This window comes from Hemibagrus wyckioides, linkage group LG13 (genome assembly GCF_019097595.1).
Source record: "Hemibagrus wyckioides isolate EC202008001 linkage group LG13, SWU_Hwy_1.0, whole genome shotgun sequence".
NCBI classification, from domain to species: domain Eukaryota; kingdom Metazoa; phylum Chordata; class Actinopteri; order Siluriformes; family Bagridae; genus Hemibagrus; species Hemibagrus wyckioides.
The window spans coordinates 14,192,267-14,211,740 of NC_080722.1; the positions used below are offsets into that span (position 1 = coordinate 14,192,267).

The 19,474-nt window shown below is 40.8% G+C and overlaps 1 protein-coding gene across 2 annotated transcripts in view; it reads left to right on the forward strand.

The window, feature by feature from the left end:
* Positions 1-19,474, forward strand: part of atrnl1b (attractin-like 1b) — a 159,955-nt gene that overhangs the window by 16,957 nt on the left and 123,524 nt on the right. For both annotated transcript variants that reach the window (XM_058406078.1, XM_058406079.1), the window contains exons 2-14: positions 4,677-4,760; positions 5,011-5,124; positions 5,340-5,468; positions 5,978-6,186; positions 7,524-7,698; positions 7,809-7,896; positions 8,953-9,208; positions 10,169-10,352; positions 11,985-12,139; positions 13,098-13,182; positions 13,476-13,684; positions 16,251-16,369; positions 16,502-16,634. In XM_058406078.1, the coding sequence (XP_058262061.1) occupies positions 4,677-4,760; positions 5,011-5,124; positions 5,340-5,468; positions 5,978-6,186; positions 7,524-7,698; positions 7,809-7,896; positions 8,953-9,208; positions 10,169-10,352; positions 11,985-12,139; positions 13,098-13,182; positions 13,476-13,684; positions 16,251-16,369; positions 16,502-16,634 (1,940 nt within the window). The remainder of the gene's footprint in view (positions 1-4,676; positions 4,761-5,010; positions 5,125-5,339; positions 5,469-5,977; positions 6,187-7,523; positions 7,699-7,808; positions 7,897-8,952; positions 9,209-10,168; positions 10,353-11,984; positions 12,140-13,097; positions 13,183-13,475; positions 13,685-16,250; positions 16,370-16,501; positions 16,635-19,474) is intronic.

Genomic DNA, 19,474 nt, shown 5'->3' on the forward strand with positions numbered 1-19,474 from the left:
TTCATCATAAAAACAATTCATTATAAGGTTTGCGGATACCACGATATACCGGGAAAATGCGCAAAAAAACATTAGTTTTGTTCCAAATAAAAATCTGCGATATAGCGGGGGAGTACTGTACTATATTATACTATGCACTTCTATTAGTACTGTATCATATTTAGAAAGATTTCACACCCTATCTCTTTTTCTTTTTTTTTTGTCTTACACTAAAAGATGTTTTCTTTCTCATCTCATCTTTTTTCTTCATTCAACCTACATAAAAGCATAGACTGGTTCTTGAAATGTAATTTAAAACAAAAACATTATAATGTTTATTGTTTACTCAGTTGTTGAAACCCCTTGGCAGCAATAATCTCTTGTTTGATGCTTCTGGGTTTCGGCGTATGAATTATTTTTGCTTCGTTATAAGGATAGACTTTCTTATTCATTAATTTTCTTATTCTTAGTTGTGATTAGTTAAAGTTAATGTTAAACAGTTTAAAATAGTGACTGAACCTTTATCAGGACACTTCAGTTATTGCAGAAATGATTTCGTTCTAATCGCCACAGTTTATTAACTATACACTGTAATGTATAATTCTTCAAACCGTCCCACTGTGTTACATGTAAGTGTGTGTCTGAGGTGTCGAGTGATGGTCCGTGCGTCAGACTGCTGACTAGTAGCTAAAGTAAAGCTGACTGGTATTTGGGTTAAGCTCGGCCAGTTGTCTTGATCACAGCGCTATATTTAGGCTGATCTTTACTGAGGTGTGTCTGATGAGCCCAGTTACTGCAATCAGGTCTACACTTGATAAATAGGCAAAATTTTTAGCACAATATATATTTTTTCAATGAAATTTAGAATTGCATCAATGGAACGTTGTATTGGGCTCTTCACAACCTGTCACTCACTTGAACCTGAACTGCTGAGCTGATACTAGTCTTCAAGATTTCTTAATTTTTTTTTAAACTTATGAATAAAGCCAGTATGTTCTCACACATGAAAGTCATACAGTTCAGAAGTACAGCACTGAAGTGTGAGGGCTGATCAGTGGAATGTCATCTTTTGTGTGTGGTGGTAACAAGATGCGTTTTGAACAAGATTGATGGTGTTGTTTTGGAACAGGCCTTGGCCCAGACATCCTAAAAGCCGAGCGCTTTGTCAGACTCTGATTCATTGCCTTAAGGACGCTGCCTCTTACTTACTCACTTCCCAGATGTAGAGGACATTAACAGTCACATAACAGGCCTTTAATCCCATAGACATCGAGCTGTAATACAGACACATTTGCATCGAGGTGTGTCAGGAATGTGAAAATGCTCTGTGTGCTGGAACTGACCGTCTGTCTCCATGGTTTTCTTAGAAGTCTGCGTTTCGGCAGTGGGAGTAGTTTACTGAAAGATGTGCATTATTAATCATGCAGATTTTTCTTTTGAGTGTATCCAGGGAAAAAAAAATTCTGATATGGTTCCACTGATTTCAGGTTCGTGGGGAAATGTGACAATAACATAAATGTGTTGTTCAGTAGAAACAAATTGCTGCTTTTCCAGATTGAATTTGAATAAATAATATACACCGATCAGGCATAACATTATGAGCAGTGACAGGTAAAGTGAATAACACTGATTATCTCCTCATCATGGCACCTGTTAGTGGGTGGGATATATTAGGCAGCAAGTGAACATTTTGTCTTCACAGTTGATGTGTTAGAAGCAGGAAAAATGGGCAAGCGTAAGGATTTGAGTGAGTTTGGCAAGGGCTAAATTGTGATGGCTAGACGACTGGATCGGAGCATCTCCAAAACTACAGCTCTTGTTCTATCAGTATCTATCAAAAGTCAATTGGAATCGGTGACGGTCATGGGCGGCCAAGGCTCACTGATGCTGGTTCTGATATGCATGATGGGTCAGCAACTTTCCAACCAAAACACTAGTGTGCTGAATCTGCCGAACATGAATACAGCAGACAGTACTGAAACGGCAAACATGTCTGACCAGCAGCTTTTCTTGTTGATTCAATCCTGAGTAAAGAAATCATTGTGGTGTTGGTGCTTGGGAGTAGAAAAGCATATGTAAGGCTACGGATAGCTACATGACTCACTAACAGCAGAATAAGGCTAACTTCACGCTTCAGACATGCCCCCTGGTGTATCACACCAGTGTAAATTTAGCCCTGATATATTTCAATGCATCAAAAGTTTTTCTGCATGTAGCATGTGAACAGGTCACAGAAACACGGCCGTTATATAGTGTTAAATGTTTTAATCAACTGAAAAGGGAATCCTAACGCTATAACTATAGCTCACACTGCTAGTTAAACATCCACACTGCCTGCTGCACTGCACACATCAGCTGAGCATCACAGTCATAATATTTTCCAAGGACTGTGCTCTACATGATCATATAGTTCCTTTAATCTGTATGAATGCATTTAATCTCACTGCATGTTTTTTATAGTACGTTAACTTCCACTTTTTTACCCAGACGATGTAATATACCTGTATGCACATGATTTGTCCAGTGCTGCTAAAGTTTTGTAGGTTTTCATGAACACAAAGATCAATAGACTGATCATGACCAGGAGGCAGGTTAAAGCTTAGAAACGTGATCTGTAACTAGACTCACTAGAGCAGCAGCGTTTGAGGCCCTGCACATATAGCCTCCCTTTATGAACACACACTGCAGGGGATATGACCATTCACTCTGCCGTCTTAACCTCCTTCGGTAGACAATCAGCGCCTGAACAACAGCACTGGCGTTTCTTACAGCACTGGCTTTATATTAAGTCTTGATGCATCTTATCTGTACTCATCTGTTGATGGCTTGGAATTTGTTGGGCTAGATACAGATATATCTGCAGTGAAAGTGCCTTATAAAACATTCATGGAGGCCCGGTGAATAATTGAGCCGCCGACCCTCCTAGAGTTCACCTCATCCTTACCACTCGCATAGCTGCTGTCTGTCTACAGCCTGTATCTCTGAGTGCTCTTTCACGACTGAGCCAGAACGTAGGATCCTCCCCTTTGTGCAAGCATGAGGAAGTGGAAAGCCATGATTATGGTCTTCATGGTCTTTCACTGCCCTTAAAAATTGCTCTCTGCCTGATTATAGACATCAAGGATATAAGGGCAACGAGACAGCGGGGCTGTGGTTTAATTGGCTGCATTTCTGACCAGAGACCCAATACTGGCTCGTGTAATTTATTTATTTATTTTTTGCTTTTAATAGATTATGCATATTGAATATTTATGGTTAATGCAGGGTGGACAAATGGGCTCAAATGGGCTTGTGGTTAGAGTTTCTTCTACGCTCATTCAGCATCCAGAGAAAGAAAAAGCCTACTAGGTAATAACACAAACATTTTGTGTATTTCGTATGTCTGTTGCAGGTAATATGCTTTATGATGCAGCTCGCTTCAAAGCTGTAACTATAGCACACGCTACTTGCTTCGAACCTGTAGCCAAAATGATGAGCAACTACTTGCTGAGATTTCATGGAGGACACATACATTGACATGGTACCTCAGGCACTTTTTAAACGAAGACATTGAGAGTTATATGCTAGCTCAAGGTTTGGATACTTTCTGTATTTCATCATTCAGTTAGTTGTATATTATTACATTGTTGGCTACCACTTATTTTCTCAGTGAATTTGTTTTCCAGGATACAAAAAACATAGGACTGAGCAGCATGTTGGAGCTCTCGTATGTAATGAGTTTCTGATTTGTCCTCCTTTGTAGTGTGCTGTGAGGCCACTGTCATTTGCTATAAATTTCTTGAACAAGCCTCTTAGAATTGAACTTCTCAGTTGTATGTTGCTTTGAATAAAAGCTTCAGCCAAATGAGGTGCATGTCAGGAAAAAGTCTCTCTGTTTCGTGTTTGTTCTATGGATTTAAAATTATAATTTCTTTCCTCAGAATACTTTCCCTCTTACTTCTTTTGCTGTTGTTTTTTATGGATAGTTTGAGTTTATACACCTGTTGATGATGGAGGTGTGAATATTTCACGACTCTCCCAGCTGTGAAAATGGTTTCATTTACAGGCAACATGGAAAGTAACATTTTGGCCCTCTCATCCATTTCAACTTTCCAGATATTTTCAACAATAACCGTATACAAGAGGACTTTTCAAAGACACGTGGATTGATTTCCTTTTCAAATTTGCTTTGAGGACTTTGTCACTTCTGACAAGAATTAAACGTGTTTGTTTAAAGAGCGTGTCTCCAGAATATTGCCAGCATTGTTTATAAAGATTCGCTCTCTCGAGCTGACATCAACAGACAAAGGCCCTCTTTACGCAAACAATGCAACATGCTGGCGTTAGGCACTGCAGCCCATGGCACACACAGCTTGAGTTCCATGGTGACGCAACCCAGACCCGAGTTCTGTCGCTCCACAGGGTTCCTGTCTCTCATTGGTGCGGCACGGGTGGGGGGGAGGCGTGAACCGATTGGCTCTACTGCTCGGTGAATCATCCTTGAATTGCTCCCACACAAACTTGAGTCCATCTGGTCATGAATATCTGCAGAAACCAGTGCTTCCCTTACAAAGAAGAGCCTGTGTAACTAGTCTGAAATCTAGTCACATTCACAATGCAGGCTGCTATAAATGATTAATTTTAAATAAAAAAACATGTAGTGTTCTCCCACTATGAATCTCTGCTCACCGATTATGTACTGGAATTTTGTCTTTCAGGCTGACCGATCCATCAGGGTACCTGACAGATGGCCCCATCAACTACAAGTACAAAACCAAGTGCACGTGGCTGATTGAGGGCTAGTAAGTGTCCTTCTCTTAATCTGCCTCATGCTTCACCTGCTACTATCTGCACCCTGCTTTTGTCCAACAGCTATTTAGAGTTGCTACAGTAGTGCATGCAGGCTGTTATTATTCTCGCCGTGTTATCATGAAAGGCGTAGAGAGCCACGTTCTGACTCAGACACAAATCTTTTGTAATCCAGTCCTACAGATAAGTCAGTTACAAAAGAAAGAAGTATGAAAACATGAAGTCGCTGCTTTTGTTTTGCAGCCCAAATGCTGTGCTGAGGTTGCGTTTTAACCACTTTGCGACCGAATGTAGCTGGGACCACATGTACGTGTATGACGGAGACTCCATTTACGCCCCTTTAGTAGCTGTGTTCAGGTGAGTAGTGTCCCTCCCTCCCACCTCTCCCTGCTGTTCTCTCGGCACAGCTGACTCAGTGGTTTCTGCTCTATGATCTGTGTCAACATAATGAACGGGGCTGTTGAGCCGCATTGCTCAGGATGATAAATGGAGTTGTGTGTTTTTTTCACTGTATTATAGAATGAAACATGATGTAAGGGCAGCTAACATTTAATTGTTCCTCTGGCCTACAGTGGTCTCATTGTGCCAGAGGTTCCAGGGAACGAGACCGTCCCTGAAGTGGAGACCAACTCTGGCTATGCACTCCTGCACTTTTTCAGTGACGCAGCCTACAACCTGACCGGATTTGAGATCTTTTACTCGTGAGTAACAGCAGGTTCCTGTAGTCGCTTTGCAATGACTAAAAATAACACAGATATGTGCACACATTCTTTAATCAGAGAGTCAGAAAGCAGTCTTGGAGAAACAAGAATAATTTAAAGGTTTTCAAGACCGTAACAATGATTGACCTTGTGGATCACCGCCAGGACACACGGGTGTAGAAATGCAGAATGCCAGCTTTTGTCCTTAAAAGTCAAAATGAATAGTTATGAACCAGTGCAGCTAATAAAGGTTAAATACAGTTATTTTGCCATTTGTCATTGGTAGCACTTTTAGCACTTGGTGTTGTATATAGTGAATTTTAATAAATATGTCTTGGAATACTAATAGAGGGAATAAAAGTTAGTAATGAATTGTTATTCCTGTAGAGGTTGTCTCTGTTCTGAGAGCAGAGGCTTATCCACATTCATTTCATCAATATTGTCTCTGTAGTCTTCCATTACTTGGCAGATTTCCTTTTCAGTGTCTTTTCTTTCCTCTCTTGTAAAAGGATAAACTCGTGCCCGAATAACTGCTCAGGCCATGGCAAGTGCACCACCTCAAACTCTATAGCAAGCAGAGTGTACTGTGAGTGTGATAAATACTGGAAGGGCAAGGCCTGCGACATCCCTTACTGCAGGAACAACTGTGGCAGCCCAGACCACGGCTACTGCGACCTCACTGGGGAAAAGCTGTGTGTATGCAATGACAGCTGGCAAGGTACTGCAGTTCATTCAGTCTCACACCTTTTCTCTCCTCTCCTCCTCTCAACCATCTCTACTACTACTCCCCTCAACCATCTCTACTACTCCCCTCAACCATCTCTACTACTCCCCTCAACCATCTCCCCTATTCTCCTTAACCATCTCTCCTCCCCTCAACCATCTCTACTACTCCCCTCAACCATCTCTACTACTCCCCTCAACCATCTCTACTACTCCCCTCAACCATCTCCCCTATTCTCCTTAACCATCTCTCCTCCCCTCAACCATCTCTACTACTCCCCTCAACCATCTCTACTACTCCCCTCAACCATCTCTACTACTCCCCTCAACCATCTCCCCTATTCTCCTTAACCATCTCTCCTCCCCTCAGCCATCTCTACTACTCCCCTCAACCATCTCCCCTATTCTCCTTAACCATCTCTCCTCCCCTCAACCATCTCTACTACTCCCCTCAGCCATCTCTACTACTCCCCTCAACCATCTCTACTACTCCCCTCAACCATCTCCCCTATTCTCCTTAACCATCTCTCCTCCCCTCAACCATCTCTACTACTCCCCTCAACCATCTCTACTACTCCCCTCAACCATCTCTACTACTCCCCTCAACCATCTCCCCTATTCTCCTTAACCATCTCTCCTCCCCTCAACCATCTCCCCTATTCTCCTTAACCATCTCCCCTACTCTCTTTAACCATATCTCCTCCCCTCAACCATCTCCTCATTCCCCCACTCTGCTCATTTCTCCTCTCTCCTCTTTTTTATTTCTTTCTTCTCCTTAACTACTTTTCTCGTCTCTTCTAGTCTCCTCTCCTTATAAGCTCTTCCCTCCTGTCTTCATTTTCTGTCCTCTCATCAGCTCTCTTCTCCTCTCTGAAATATAAAACACTGCAATTCAGACACACTCAGAGAGCAGTAAATTAGAAATAATCATGTATACTGTCTCCCTCTACTGGTGATGAAGTGCCAGTGGCTGCTTCGTGCTCCTGCGTATTGCAGTAACCTCTGCTGTTCTGTAGTATGATCACTCAGTCTCATGATGATAACAATGTGCCAAGGACCCAATTATTCTCCAGGTTTGACATCACACAGTCCCATGAGGCCCATTGCAGCGGGCCAGGGGCCGGGAGGGCCAGAGCAGTGGAGCGGTATTTTTCTGTATCCATTTGGGATTAGATATGGAAAATAACGAATCGGGGACAAAATCTGTAAACATGCTACTCACTGAGGCCCACAGTGTTCCTAGCCCAGGGATTTTAAAGATGGGATTATGATGACACCAGGAGATTTAGCCTTCTGTCTTGTATTTTACTTTTCTTTTTTCTTTTTTTCCAGGTCCAGATTGCTCTCTGTCGGTGCCCTCTACTGAGTCATACTGGGTCATGCCCACAGTGAAGCCTTTCGGCACATCACTAGGCAGGGCATCCCATAAGGCAGTGGTTCAGGAAAAGGTCATGTGGGTTGTTGGTGGCTACACTTTTAACTATAGCAACTTCCAGATGATCTTAAAGTGAGTAACTGGTCAATTAATTGATGTCAGTGTTAAGTGCAACGCTCTTATACTGAAGGTCTTTGTTAAGTTTGAAGATCATAAAAAGAGGTATTCCTGTCTTTCTGCAGTTATAATCTGGATAGTGGTACCTGGAACACTGTGGCTAGCAGTAGTGGGCCTGTGTCGAGATATGGCCATTCTCTCACACTCTATCAGGTAACCAGCTCTTGAACTGTCTCTGTGAATGAGAAACTGATAGTCCGGATATCTAATGCGCTTCTTCGGGGCACCTGGGCAACTATCTACCCCTGCACACAAGGGCCAAACAATTTTAGATCTGTTGCAGCAGGGATTGCATTAAGTTTCTGAAATTCTTTCCCAGAATACTTCTTAACTTCGCTTTGTGGACTGGCTGAGTGCTGTAATTATTAGGGTTGGGTTTAATTCTCTGCACCCAGGTTTGATTATGGGCTTGTACACAAAAGACACTATTATCACAGATATCACATAGACATTCTGGACTGTAGACCAATTTCATCATTCAGTTAATTACTGTAAATCTGCTGCAAATTTAGCAGAGCTCTCAAGAGGAGGCACTCGTCACTGTTCATACCAATGTTTATATAAACTTTCTTTTTATTATTTAATCCACTTAAAGCCTCTTATCTGCTCGCATTTACGCAACAATTTATCTTTTGTCATAATCCAAAAATACAAGCTAATCATTTGTTAGGAAAAAAGAGTTTAATGAGTTAACACTCAGTTGTGAAGGTAGATAATTTTCACGTGTAGGTTTGTCTTCACCTAAATTTCCTGTGCTATGTTGGATCAGAGCCTGGGTTAGAAAAGCAGCTTTCAGTCTGTTTTCTTTTTTACTAAATTCCCCTCTTTTTGAGGGCAGTGGTGATTCAAGTGGTTAAGGCTCTGGGTTGTTGCTCGGAGGATCAAGGTTCAAGCCCCAGCACCACTGAGCTCCACTGCTGGGCAATTGAGCAAGGCCCTTAACCCTCTCTGCTCCAGGGGCACTGTATCATAGCTGCCCCTGCACTCTGACCCCAACCTCCTCAGCTGGGATATGTGAAGAAAAGAATTCCACTGTGCTGTAGTGTATGTGTGGCGATAATAAAGGCTTCATGCCCTCAGTTCTTTTTAATGAACCTTTGCATTCTTATAATTCTGAAATGTCTTAAGCAGCAATGTAAACCGTAAAGAAGATAATATGTTGTTTTCTTTCTCGTCCTTTTTCTCTGCACTGTGTATGTGTCACTGCAGGATAAACTCTACATGTTCGGGGGCAAGTTGGAGATGGGCTCGGGCAACATAACAGACGAATTGTGGGTGTTTAATATGCAGAGTAAGTCATGGGCTCAACAATCTCCAAGCACACCGGCTCATGGCCAGGTCTACGCGGTGGAGGGTCATTCTGCACACATAGCCGAACTGGACACAGGAGACGTGGTAATGGTGGTCATCTTCGGCTACTCCTCCATCTACAGCTACATCAGCAACGTGCAGGAGTACAACATCAGTAAGTGTGTGACTGACTTAAAGTTCAAAAGGTGGTATGAATTGTACCAACAATATACTGAGGGCCATTTACAGTGTCCACTGAGAGGCTGAAATGTGTGAACAAACATCCTCTGCATGGTTGTGTGTATAAAATGACACATGGTGGCCAGGAGTTCAGTGCAGTTACATTACTCTCACAGTAGATGGTAGTGTTGCTCTATGTGCATGCTTTCTAAAGACAACAAATCGTGCTTTTCCTTCTCTCTCACATGGTTAACATCCTTACCAGGAATTCTTTTAAAGCTATCCTCAAAAACTAATTGAAGGTAAACCACGTGTACTTTTAGAGGTCAAAGCAACATAGTCACTTCACAGGTAGTAACAGTCGTCTTCTTCTTTCGGCTTTTCCCTTCAGGGGTCGCCACAGCGAATCATCTCTCTCCACCTGTCCCTATCTTCTGCATCCTCAACACTTACACCCACTAGCTTCATATCTTCATTTATTACATCCGTAACAGATAGTAACAGTGAAGTTCATTGAACCCTTATCTGTTTATTTGGTGAGATATGGGGAGGTTTCACACACATTCAAAACATTTTGGAATTATTTATTTCTTGTTTAATTTACCCTTTTTGGTCAGACCAGCTAACTGACAAACACAGCTTATATAAAACGTTGATGAATTTGATTCCCTGCATCAAATAAAAAAAGTCTCATTCATTTATTTATAGCTGTTAGCTAATCAATAATAATTGAGCATTAAAAGATAACTGTTGTTCCCATTCAGTCATATTTTGGAACTGGACCTTTTTAGTTAAATGCCCCTTATATTAGCTATTTATTACTAAACAAACTCAAATACTCAGTAGCACAATTGTTTTTTTAAATTTTTTATTGCTTTGTGTTTTGTGCCAGCTCTGCTTTCTGTGCTCACAAAAGCACTTATTTTGTGTTACACTCTGTTTACTCTGAACACAGAAACAAACACATGGCTGGTTCCTGAGACGAGAGGAGCCACAGTACAGGGGGGTTACGGTCACAGCAGTGTATATGATGCCGGCAGTAAGAGTGTGTACGTCCACGGAGGCTACAAGTCCCTGCCTGCTAATAAGTATAGCCTTGTAGATGACCTGTACCGTTATGAGGTGCACACTCGGGTCTGGTGAGTGTCTATCAGCATGCACAAGAATAAACATGCATAGCTTTGCAATAGATTGGGATTTTGATTTATGATTATGATGATTATCATCATCATGGAGGTCTCATCTCACACTCTGGAGTTCTTTACATTTAATTTCTCATTCATCTGATGAAGTCAGTAGGATAATCAAAGTTTAAAGTATGATGGGAAGTAAATAAAACGCATTGTCATGTTTTCATGCATCGAAAAACACCACAACTAATTAAGAAGCTTTTAGAATTGGCTTGCTCACTAGGGATACATTTTAAGAAGGTGTGTGTGTTTATATATATATATATATATATATATATATATATATATATTAGGGATGCACAATATAAAAAATTTAAACCAATAATTAAATTCTTCTCATGGCCAATTCCAATACCGATAACCAATAAGTTCATATTTTTATATTAGAATTTTCATATATTCTGCAGTTTGTGCACCCAGGAGAATAGAAAATCTAAGATGCACTGATGAAACTGATATTTTAGTAGCTCTGGCCTAACTGTAATAGCAAACATCCGTCCTGAATCTTCAGATGTTTTCATTTTTTGTGTAAGGCACTACAATAAGAACAGAAAGGGTTTAACAGAACTATGACAGAACTATAGTTTATCTGCAATTAACAACTCATTAACAACAAATTTATATTCAAGTGTTTCTCAAGTATTACTTAACTTAAGGTCTATATACCTTCCTTGATGCTCTGTGTTTAGCGCTAGTAGCTCCTGCTGCTGCGGCTGCTACAGATTCTTTTAATACAGCTTCACCGCAGTGACGACCCTTCAAGTGAGATATAAGATTTGTGTGTTAAAACCTGACAACTTTTTACCTCCTCTCGGAATTCTTGCTGAACATGCGTTGCAAATAGCAATGGCATTGTCCTCTGCTGCCACCAAGAAAAACTTCCAGACCGGTGAAGACATGTTCACAGATGATGACCTACGGAGCGTGACACAGTTTAAAGCTGCAGTCACGTGCACTCGGAAAGCGCATGAATCTCGGATAAATCAGAAAGATAGATTGGTTTACCAGCAAGCGTACTTTATCGGATTTAATTATCGGATTTAATTTATTTATTGGAGCAATAAGAATGACGTCATCTTCACCCACATCAGCCGATATTTATCTTCCTATAAATATTGTGCATCCCTAATAAATATATATATATATATTTTTTTTTTTTTCTTTTTTTTTTTGTAAAACTGCTTTGTCAATATTTCCATTGTTAAAAGAGCTCTATCAATAACATAGAATTGAATTGAATTGAGCGGACACATTTAACAGCAGGACATTTTATTTCACGTTTTTTTTCAAAGCGTTAAAGACGAGTATGTTAGAATTATGAGTTCTCTGGCTTAGGCTTGACATGAATTCCCAGAACTCGGATAAAAGAGTAAAATAAATCAAGTCTGAATGCAGAATCAGTCAGAACCTGAACATTGAGGTTATTCCTATCGTATGTGCCTTTAGACACATCGCAGTGAAGTACTTCATGAATCTCATCGTCCTCCCTAACATTCAACTGTAGCGTTAAGGAAATACAGCACACAGATTACTTCTACATGGAGTTTATGTTTTCTGAGGGTCTGTTCATGTTGTGTTTAGGACTATTCTGAAGGAGAGCGGTTACCCTCGATACCTCCACTCGGCAGTGCTGCTGGGAGGAACCCTGCTCATCTTTGGAGGAAACACTCATAACGATACATCCCTAAGCAATGGTGCTAAGTGCTTCTCTGCTGACTTCCTGGCTTATGATATTGGTATGCACACATCTTTTTCCATCTCTGATTTCTCGATTTGTGTAATCTAGGCAAGTTCTAACCATTTTGTTATCCAAAATGCTTCAAAGTAGTTCTTATAAGCATTCATGTGAGTGTGGATTTTGACCAAATTGAAGCCCCACTTTTGTTTATGCAATCAAACAATAGTAACATCTTTTTTTGTGGACTTCCATCCTGTTCTTGGCTGAACTTGGCAACCCATCATTATTCTGCAAATTATTTTAAGCAAAAACATTGCTTGTTTTGTGGATATTGATTAGGAAAATGACTTTTCTAAGTGAGTTTTCTCATGGGTGAATTGGACTTTCTGCAAAACTAAACTGTCTAATTAAACACTTTTTTCCATTCTGGCTTAATGAAAATCCCTATATATAGTAATTTACTAAATTATGCTAATTATAACATTATTTTTTCTATATTATATTATACACTGATTTATAACATGTTTGTTCTTGAAAGATAAGCTGTACAATAAGATTTAACACTATATAGTGCAACATATGTCTAAGAGAGCTATATGGGACATAATCTATAATCTTTTTTTTCCATTAGCTGTGACATTTTCACTCGTGAGAGTGTAATAGCTAACATAGGACAGAAATAAAATAATAGACATTTTCCATTTCAATTTCCAGACCACAGCAATTCTAGTAACCGTTTTAAAAAAAAATGACGTCCATGTGGAAAGCACAACAGTAGTACATGTCAAAAGATGAAGGTTTATTTAAAATGATGAAGACTAAATTGTTAGCATTTGTTTATGAAATTCGGATATGTTCAGCTAGCCATGAGTGCTGTCCAGTGGAAGATACTGTGTATGAACAATTAGGGGTGCAGTTGTTGTAAATGGTTGTCGTAATGTGTTTAGAGTTCCGAGGGTTAATGATAATTCATGAGTAAGAGTTTGGCAAGCTAATGGTTTTCTCATTTTCCACAGCATGTGATGAGTGGAAGGTGCTCCCCAGACCAAACCTGCACAGAGATGTTAATCGTTTCGGCCACACTGCTGTCACCAGTAATGGGTTAGTAGCTCTGTGATAATGTCTAGGCCACAAAAGTGTGCTTTTTTTTTTTTTTTTTTAAATAAATCATTTTTACTATTCTGGCTCAGGATTGAAATGCTTGATTTGATTGTTTTTGTGATGAAGCACTAGACATTATTTGAAAAACATTTTTTGAATATTTTTATTATATTGAACCTAAGCTAAACTATTTCCACTGCGTCAGGTCTCTTTTTCTCCAGTTCACTGATGGCTAAAAGATATCACACACTCACTCACTCCCTCCCTCTCTCTCACTCTCCATCTCTCTGCAGGTCCATGTATGTGTTTGGAGGATTCTCCAGTGTGCTGTTGAACGATGTGCTGATCTACAGGCCGCCCAGCTGTGAGGCGTTTGTGGGGCAGGAGCGATGTGAGGCTGCAGGTCCGGGGGTGCGCTGTATTTGGAGACAAAACCGCTGTTTCTCCTGGGAGCCCAGTTTTTCCACAAGCACACCTGCATCCTTCTGCCCTGCCAAGCCTGGTACGTGCCGATGCAGCTTCTCTCCCTAGACAAGCTTTTACACCACACCGGTTCACAGCTTTTAGGGGAAGTGTGAATGCATAAAGATTAATAATCCTACTGTTTATACCACATCCCTTTTCTTGTCTTGTTCTTGTCCCTCTTTAGTCTAGTATCTGATTGCTCAGATGGTGTTGATTGATTTTCTCTAACAGCATGGCTTTGATGTTAGCACTGGCTACAAGGCTAATCAAAGATATATGGTAACTTGAACACAGTGCTCACATAATGATTAAAAGTGATATAATTACAATGTAGCATGATAAATATGGTGAAGATTTCCATATGGAGCCTCCAGTGTCGGTGTTTTGTTACAGTCAGATTTGAAGGTGTTGTGTCTTCAGACACCAGAAATATTTAAGGACAAAAACGTTGCAGTTTCTCTGTAATGTTATTTACATTGGCATTTGGCAGATGACCTTATCCGAAGTGACTTGCATTTTATCTCATTTTATGCAACTGAGGGTTAAGGGCCTTGCTCAGGGGCCCAGCTGTGGCAGCTTGGTGGTCCTGGGATTCGAACCGTCAACCTTCCGATCAGTAATCAATAATCCAATACCTTAACCACTAAGCTACCACATCCTCTAACATAAACTTCTTAACTTCAGGTGAGGCAAATGAAGTGAGACTGATGAAGAACAACTTTTAATACACTACGTTGCAAAAAGTTTTGGGACACCCATTTTTCACCCCAATTCAGGTGTTGTGTTTCAGGAGTTGGTCTTGGCCCCTGAGTTCCAGTGAAAGGAACTCTTAATGCTTCAGCATACCAAGACATTTTGGACAATTTCATCCAACTTTGTGGGAACAGTTTGGGGATGACCCCTTCCTGTTCCAATATGACTGCACACCAGTGCACAAAGCAACGTCCATAAAGACTTGGATAAGCGAGTTTGGTGTGGAGGAAATTGACTGACCTCAACCTGACAGAACATCTTTGGGAGGAATTAGAGCAGAGACTGCGAGCCATTCCAAATTGTGACGTCCGCCTTTACATGCACATGAATGTAATATGGAGTTGGCCTACCCTTTACAGCTATAACAGCTTCAACTCTTCTGGGAAGACTTTCCACTAAGTTTAGGAGAGTATGGGAATTTTGACCATTCCACTAGAAGCACATTTGTGTGGTCAGGCACTGATTGTTGGATGAGAAGGTCTGGCTTGAAGTCTCCGCTCTCTGAGCATGAAACTGTCCAAAAGGTCTTGGTATGCTGAAGCATTGAGAGTTCCTTTCACTGGAACTAAGGGACCAACCCAACCCCTGAACTGAAAGATTTGGAGGGGTGTTCCAAAACCTTTGGCAATATAGTGTGGCTGCTGTTCCTGATAACAGGAACTTGTTTCATGGATGTTCCACATTAAACATTGAATTTAGCTGGGAATGGATAACAAGTATAAATTTTGGGAGGTGCTGTTATAGGAAAATAATCAGCTTCAGGGTGCTTGGGCATCACACCACTCCTTTCCTGAATATGTAGTCATCTTCAGCAAGAGTTCCTTTAGTTCTGGAAAATGGGAAAAATCACTATCGATCACTCACAGTTCCCACGTATCAAAATTAAAAGGGTATGTTTGCAGTGGAAGTAAAACATCCATCCTATGTCGACTTGAGGAAATGAAAACGATCAGTTTTATTTATTTTTTAATTAATGTAATCATGTAATGGGTCAATCACAGTTCACAGAACAGCTTCATTTGAATTGCTGCTTGAAGAACATTTCTCCTCCTTAGCTGATGAGTAGTGTATGCTGTTCGGAGTTGATGCATGTGCGCAATGCACATACACACACACACACACGCACATACACAATTTAGCTGTTGTAATGAGAGGGAGCGAGCACAGCTCTCTGCCATTCCTCTTTGATCATGAGCAGCTGTAGGGAAGTCATCAAAAAACCCTCACCATGCCTGAACACAAATGCACACACGCATGCGGCTGGGTATGCATAATGCTCATGTGTTTGCCCTCCGGCCGTGTGGTGGTGGTGCTAAGCCATGAGAATTGTTTGATCTGAAATTCAGACCTCTTGTCTGAAATGGCTTTGTTGTGAGAGAGACCAGCATGTGCTTTGTCTCGGAGGAGAGACACACCAGAGGGAAGCTGGGAATCTTAGTCTTCTCTAGTGAAAGAAGGTTAAAGGGTGATTGTCTTCTCTTAATTCTAGAATAAAGCGCTGTGGTGCGAGGGCGACGGCTGGGAGCAGGCACCACTTTGATGCTTTATATAAGGCTATTGATTGGGCGTAAATGGATATGCGAGACGGGTGTTTGATGTGCTTATTGTTTCTTTTTTCCCCTCGTTTCGACTTCTAAGGTGTTCTGTGAAGCTCCTGCAGAACTTTTCCTACAGTTCCTTTCTGAAGTAATTTGAGGTTGCCTGACTTCCTTTCTCAACATTAATGCACACAGACAGGGGAGTTAGACATGAGTCGTTTTTAAATGCATGTTCCTTGGCTTCTCTCGCTTTGTAGTGCAGTTATTCCTCTTTCTTATTCTGACCTTGTCTCATCTCATCTGTTCCTTTAGCTACGGTGGATGAGAGATGTCACCGCTTCTCTGACTGCACCAGTTGTACTGCGAACACTAATGGCTGTCAGTGGTGTGACGACAAGAAATGCATCTCAGCCCTCAGCAACTGCACTGCTGTAAGTGGTCTTGTAGAGGGAGCCAGAGAGCCATACTGTTCTTCCATGTGATTTTGCATTGTGATACTGCAGCTCAGACCATAACTATTTGTATTTTTTAACAACCTCTTCTTTTTTTTTCTGCTCTTGCAGGGTGTGAGAAACTTCACCAAGTGCTCAATCAGAAACGAGCAGATCTGCAGCAAGCTGGCCAACTGCAAGAGCTGCACCTTAAACCTTAACTGCCAATGGGATCACCAGCAACATGAGTGTCATGCCCTCCCTGGTAAGATGTGCAGGGTTTAGGAGGGTCAATACCATGTAGGCATTCTAGCTCCTGAACATTTATTTTTCGTGTTAGTGTATCATATCAGTCCACAGAACCTAACCTTTTATTTCCACAGTCTTGCTGTAAGTTTAGCCTTTTGCTGATATCGTGTTGGACTGGAAAGGTTTTACTCATGACACCTCGATTTACCTCTATATATAGAGTATGTACGTTCACAGAGAGCTTTAGTAAAATCTGTATTTGCATCTTATTCTGATCCCTAGGTAGTTTGGGCAGTGATCAGGGATCAATCGCGAAATCCTTCCAGTGCACTGGACCTTCCTGAAAAACACACATTGCACCACAAAAATCACAGAGCACTTATGCTTACTATGTTGTCTTCCTGGAAATATCATCATATTTTATATAGATGCCAGACGAACTCTCAGCCAACTTTGTCTACAAATGTAAATAGCTTATTGCTGTAGCTCTCAAAGAATTACAAACATTACTGATTTAATCTGATGTTCTATGTATGACATTGTAATGACTTTTAAGTGTTTTATGGTTTTAAAAATTCCTGCCTCCTGGTGGTCCAGCGGCAGGATCATTGCTGCTGCCCAGGTTTGATTCCTGGGCGCCACCCCAGCCACTGAAGAGTTAACTCTCAGTGCCGGTCCCAAGACCGGAAAAAATGGGAGGGTTACGGCAGGGAGGGCATCCGGCGTTAAAACCTGTGCCAAATCATGAGCGGATCGAATGATCCGCTGCAAAAACCGTGGACCCTGCCATTGCACGGGACAAAAAAAATGGTTTTAAAAATTCCACTAGCTAGCCTTTGCTCCTGCTTGACAGAAATAAGCAAACAAATTTATATAACGTATACAACTTTTACCATGTTCAGGTTTTTACAGTGAATGATGAGGAAATCAGAATGTCTCTGGAAATTGAGTCATCACTGTTCCAGTGTAGTGAGCAAAGATCCTAACTAATGCCTGAACTTATCTGCAGTATGCACTGATTTACCACCTAGGGAGCTCGAGAGCTGATTCAGACACTATCTGTATCTGGAACTGTACACCATAAGCTATTCATAATTCGGTCAATAAACATATAAGTCTAGTCTAGTCTTATTACATGTAGCAGGCAAACGTACATGAAGGCTTTCGTCCTCTATATAAAACCCTCTTTCGGTTGTAGCTCTGGTCTTTCTAGGGTTTAATGCCTCCGAACAGTTATTTTTTGAAGTACACTCCGTTCTGAATGGATGGCCACAAACTTTGTTGATGACAGCATCCTGCTTCCTTCCTGTGACACCGAATACCACTGTAGCAAAAAAGAACAAAAACTTGATTTTTAGGCGCAGATGCATTTCACTATTCCGAACGTGGGGATGCACTAAAAAGGGTTGTTCTGTTTTATGGCTTATTGATTTGGTTGCTGTGCTTTCACACAGTGGAGAATTTAACAGGGATGCGCCGGCACTGTTTGAATGAGTCATTTCATAACCAGCGTGGAAGAACAAAAACGACAAGAAATATTCAGCAGCTTCAGTCATTCAGCTGAATGCTAGTTTATACTTTTTCTGATCAATGATGTCTGGTGGCCAAAACATTCAATGTGTTTTTGCACTTTAACTAAGAACTCTTTCATCCATTTTAATATCATTCGCTCCTATTTCTATTTGGCCTTTTCATCAAACCCTTCTCAATAAACTACAAGGCATCTAGAACTCAACGAGACACTTACAATAGAGGCCAGTGTAACTGCTAGAGAAGTGGTGTGATGTCTGCTGAGCTGCTATTATGATCGTCATCATCATCAACATTATTGTTATTATTAGCCCACAGGGCAAGGAAAAGCTCCAATGTGCCACCCAGTCCCATGTCTTAGTTGCCTAGAAACCTAATTTAAAAGTGGTATCTAATGTAATTTCTGTAAAGTTACACCACTGTAACACATTAAGTTTAAATAAGGCTACATGCCAAGTGAATAAGGGGTAGTAGTTACACCAGTACGCATGTTACTACTACTACTATTGATATTATTATTGTTACTACTTGTTACTGTTCCTGCTGCTAATACCTCTACTACTGCTACTACTCTAACCCTACTAGTGCTGCTGCTATTACTTCTGCGACTACTACTAACCTTGTTACTGCTGCTATTGCTACTACTACTTCTACTACTAATTCTATTACTTCAGCTGTTACTACTGTTGCTCTTCATCTACTACTAATCCCACTGTTGTAGCTATTACTAGTTACTACTACTAATCCTAGTACTGCTGCTATTATTACTGTCACTCCTACTTCTACTACTATCCCTACTACTACTGCAGCTATTACTACTGTCACTACTACTAATTTTACTACTGCTGCTATTACTACTGATAATACTACTTCTACTACTTACCCTACTATTGTTACTATTACTACTACTACTAACCCTACTACTGCAGCTATTACTACTGATAATACTACTTCTACTACTTACCCTACTATTGTTACTATTACTACTACTACTAACCCTACTACTGCAGCTATTACTACTGTTACTACTACTACTAACTCCACTACTGCAGCTATTACTACTGTTACTACTACTACTAACTCCACTACTGCAGCTATTACTACTGTTACTACTACTACTAACTCCACTACTGCAGCTATTACTACTGTTACTACTACTACTAACTCCACTACTGCAGCTATTACTACTGTTACTACTACTACTAACCCTACTACTGCAGCTATTACTACTGTTACTACTACTACTAACTCCACTACTGCAGCTATTACTACTGTTACTACTACTACTAACCCTACTAGTGCAGCTATTACTACTGTCACTACTAC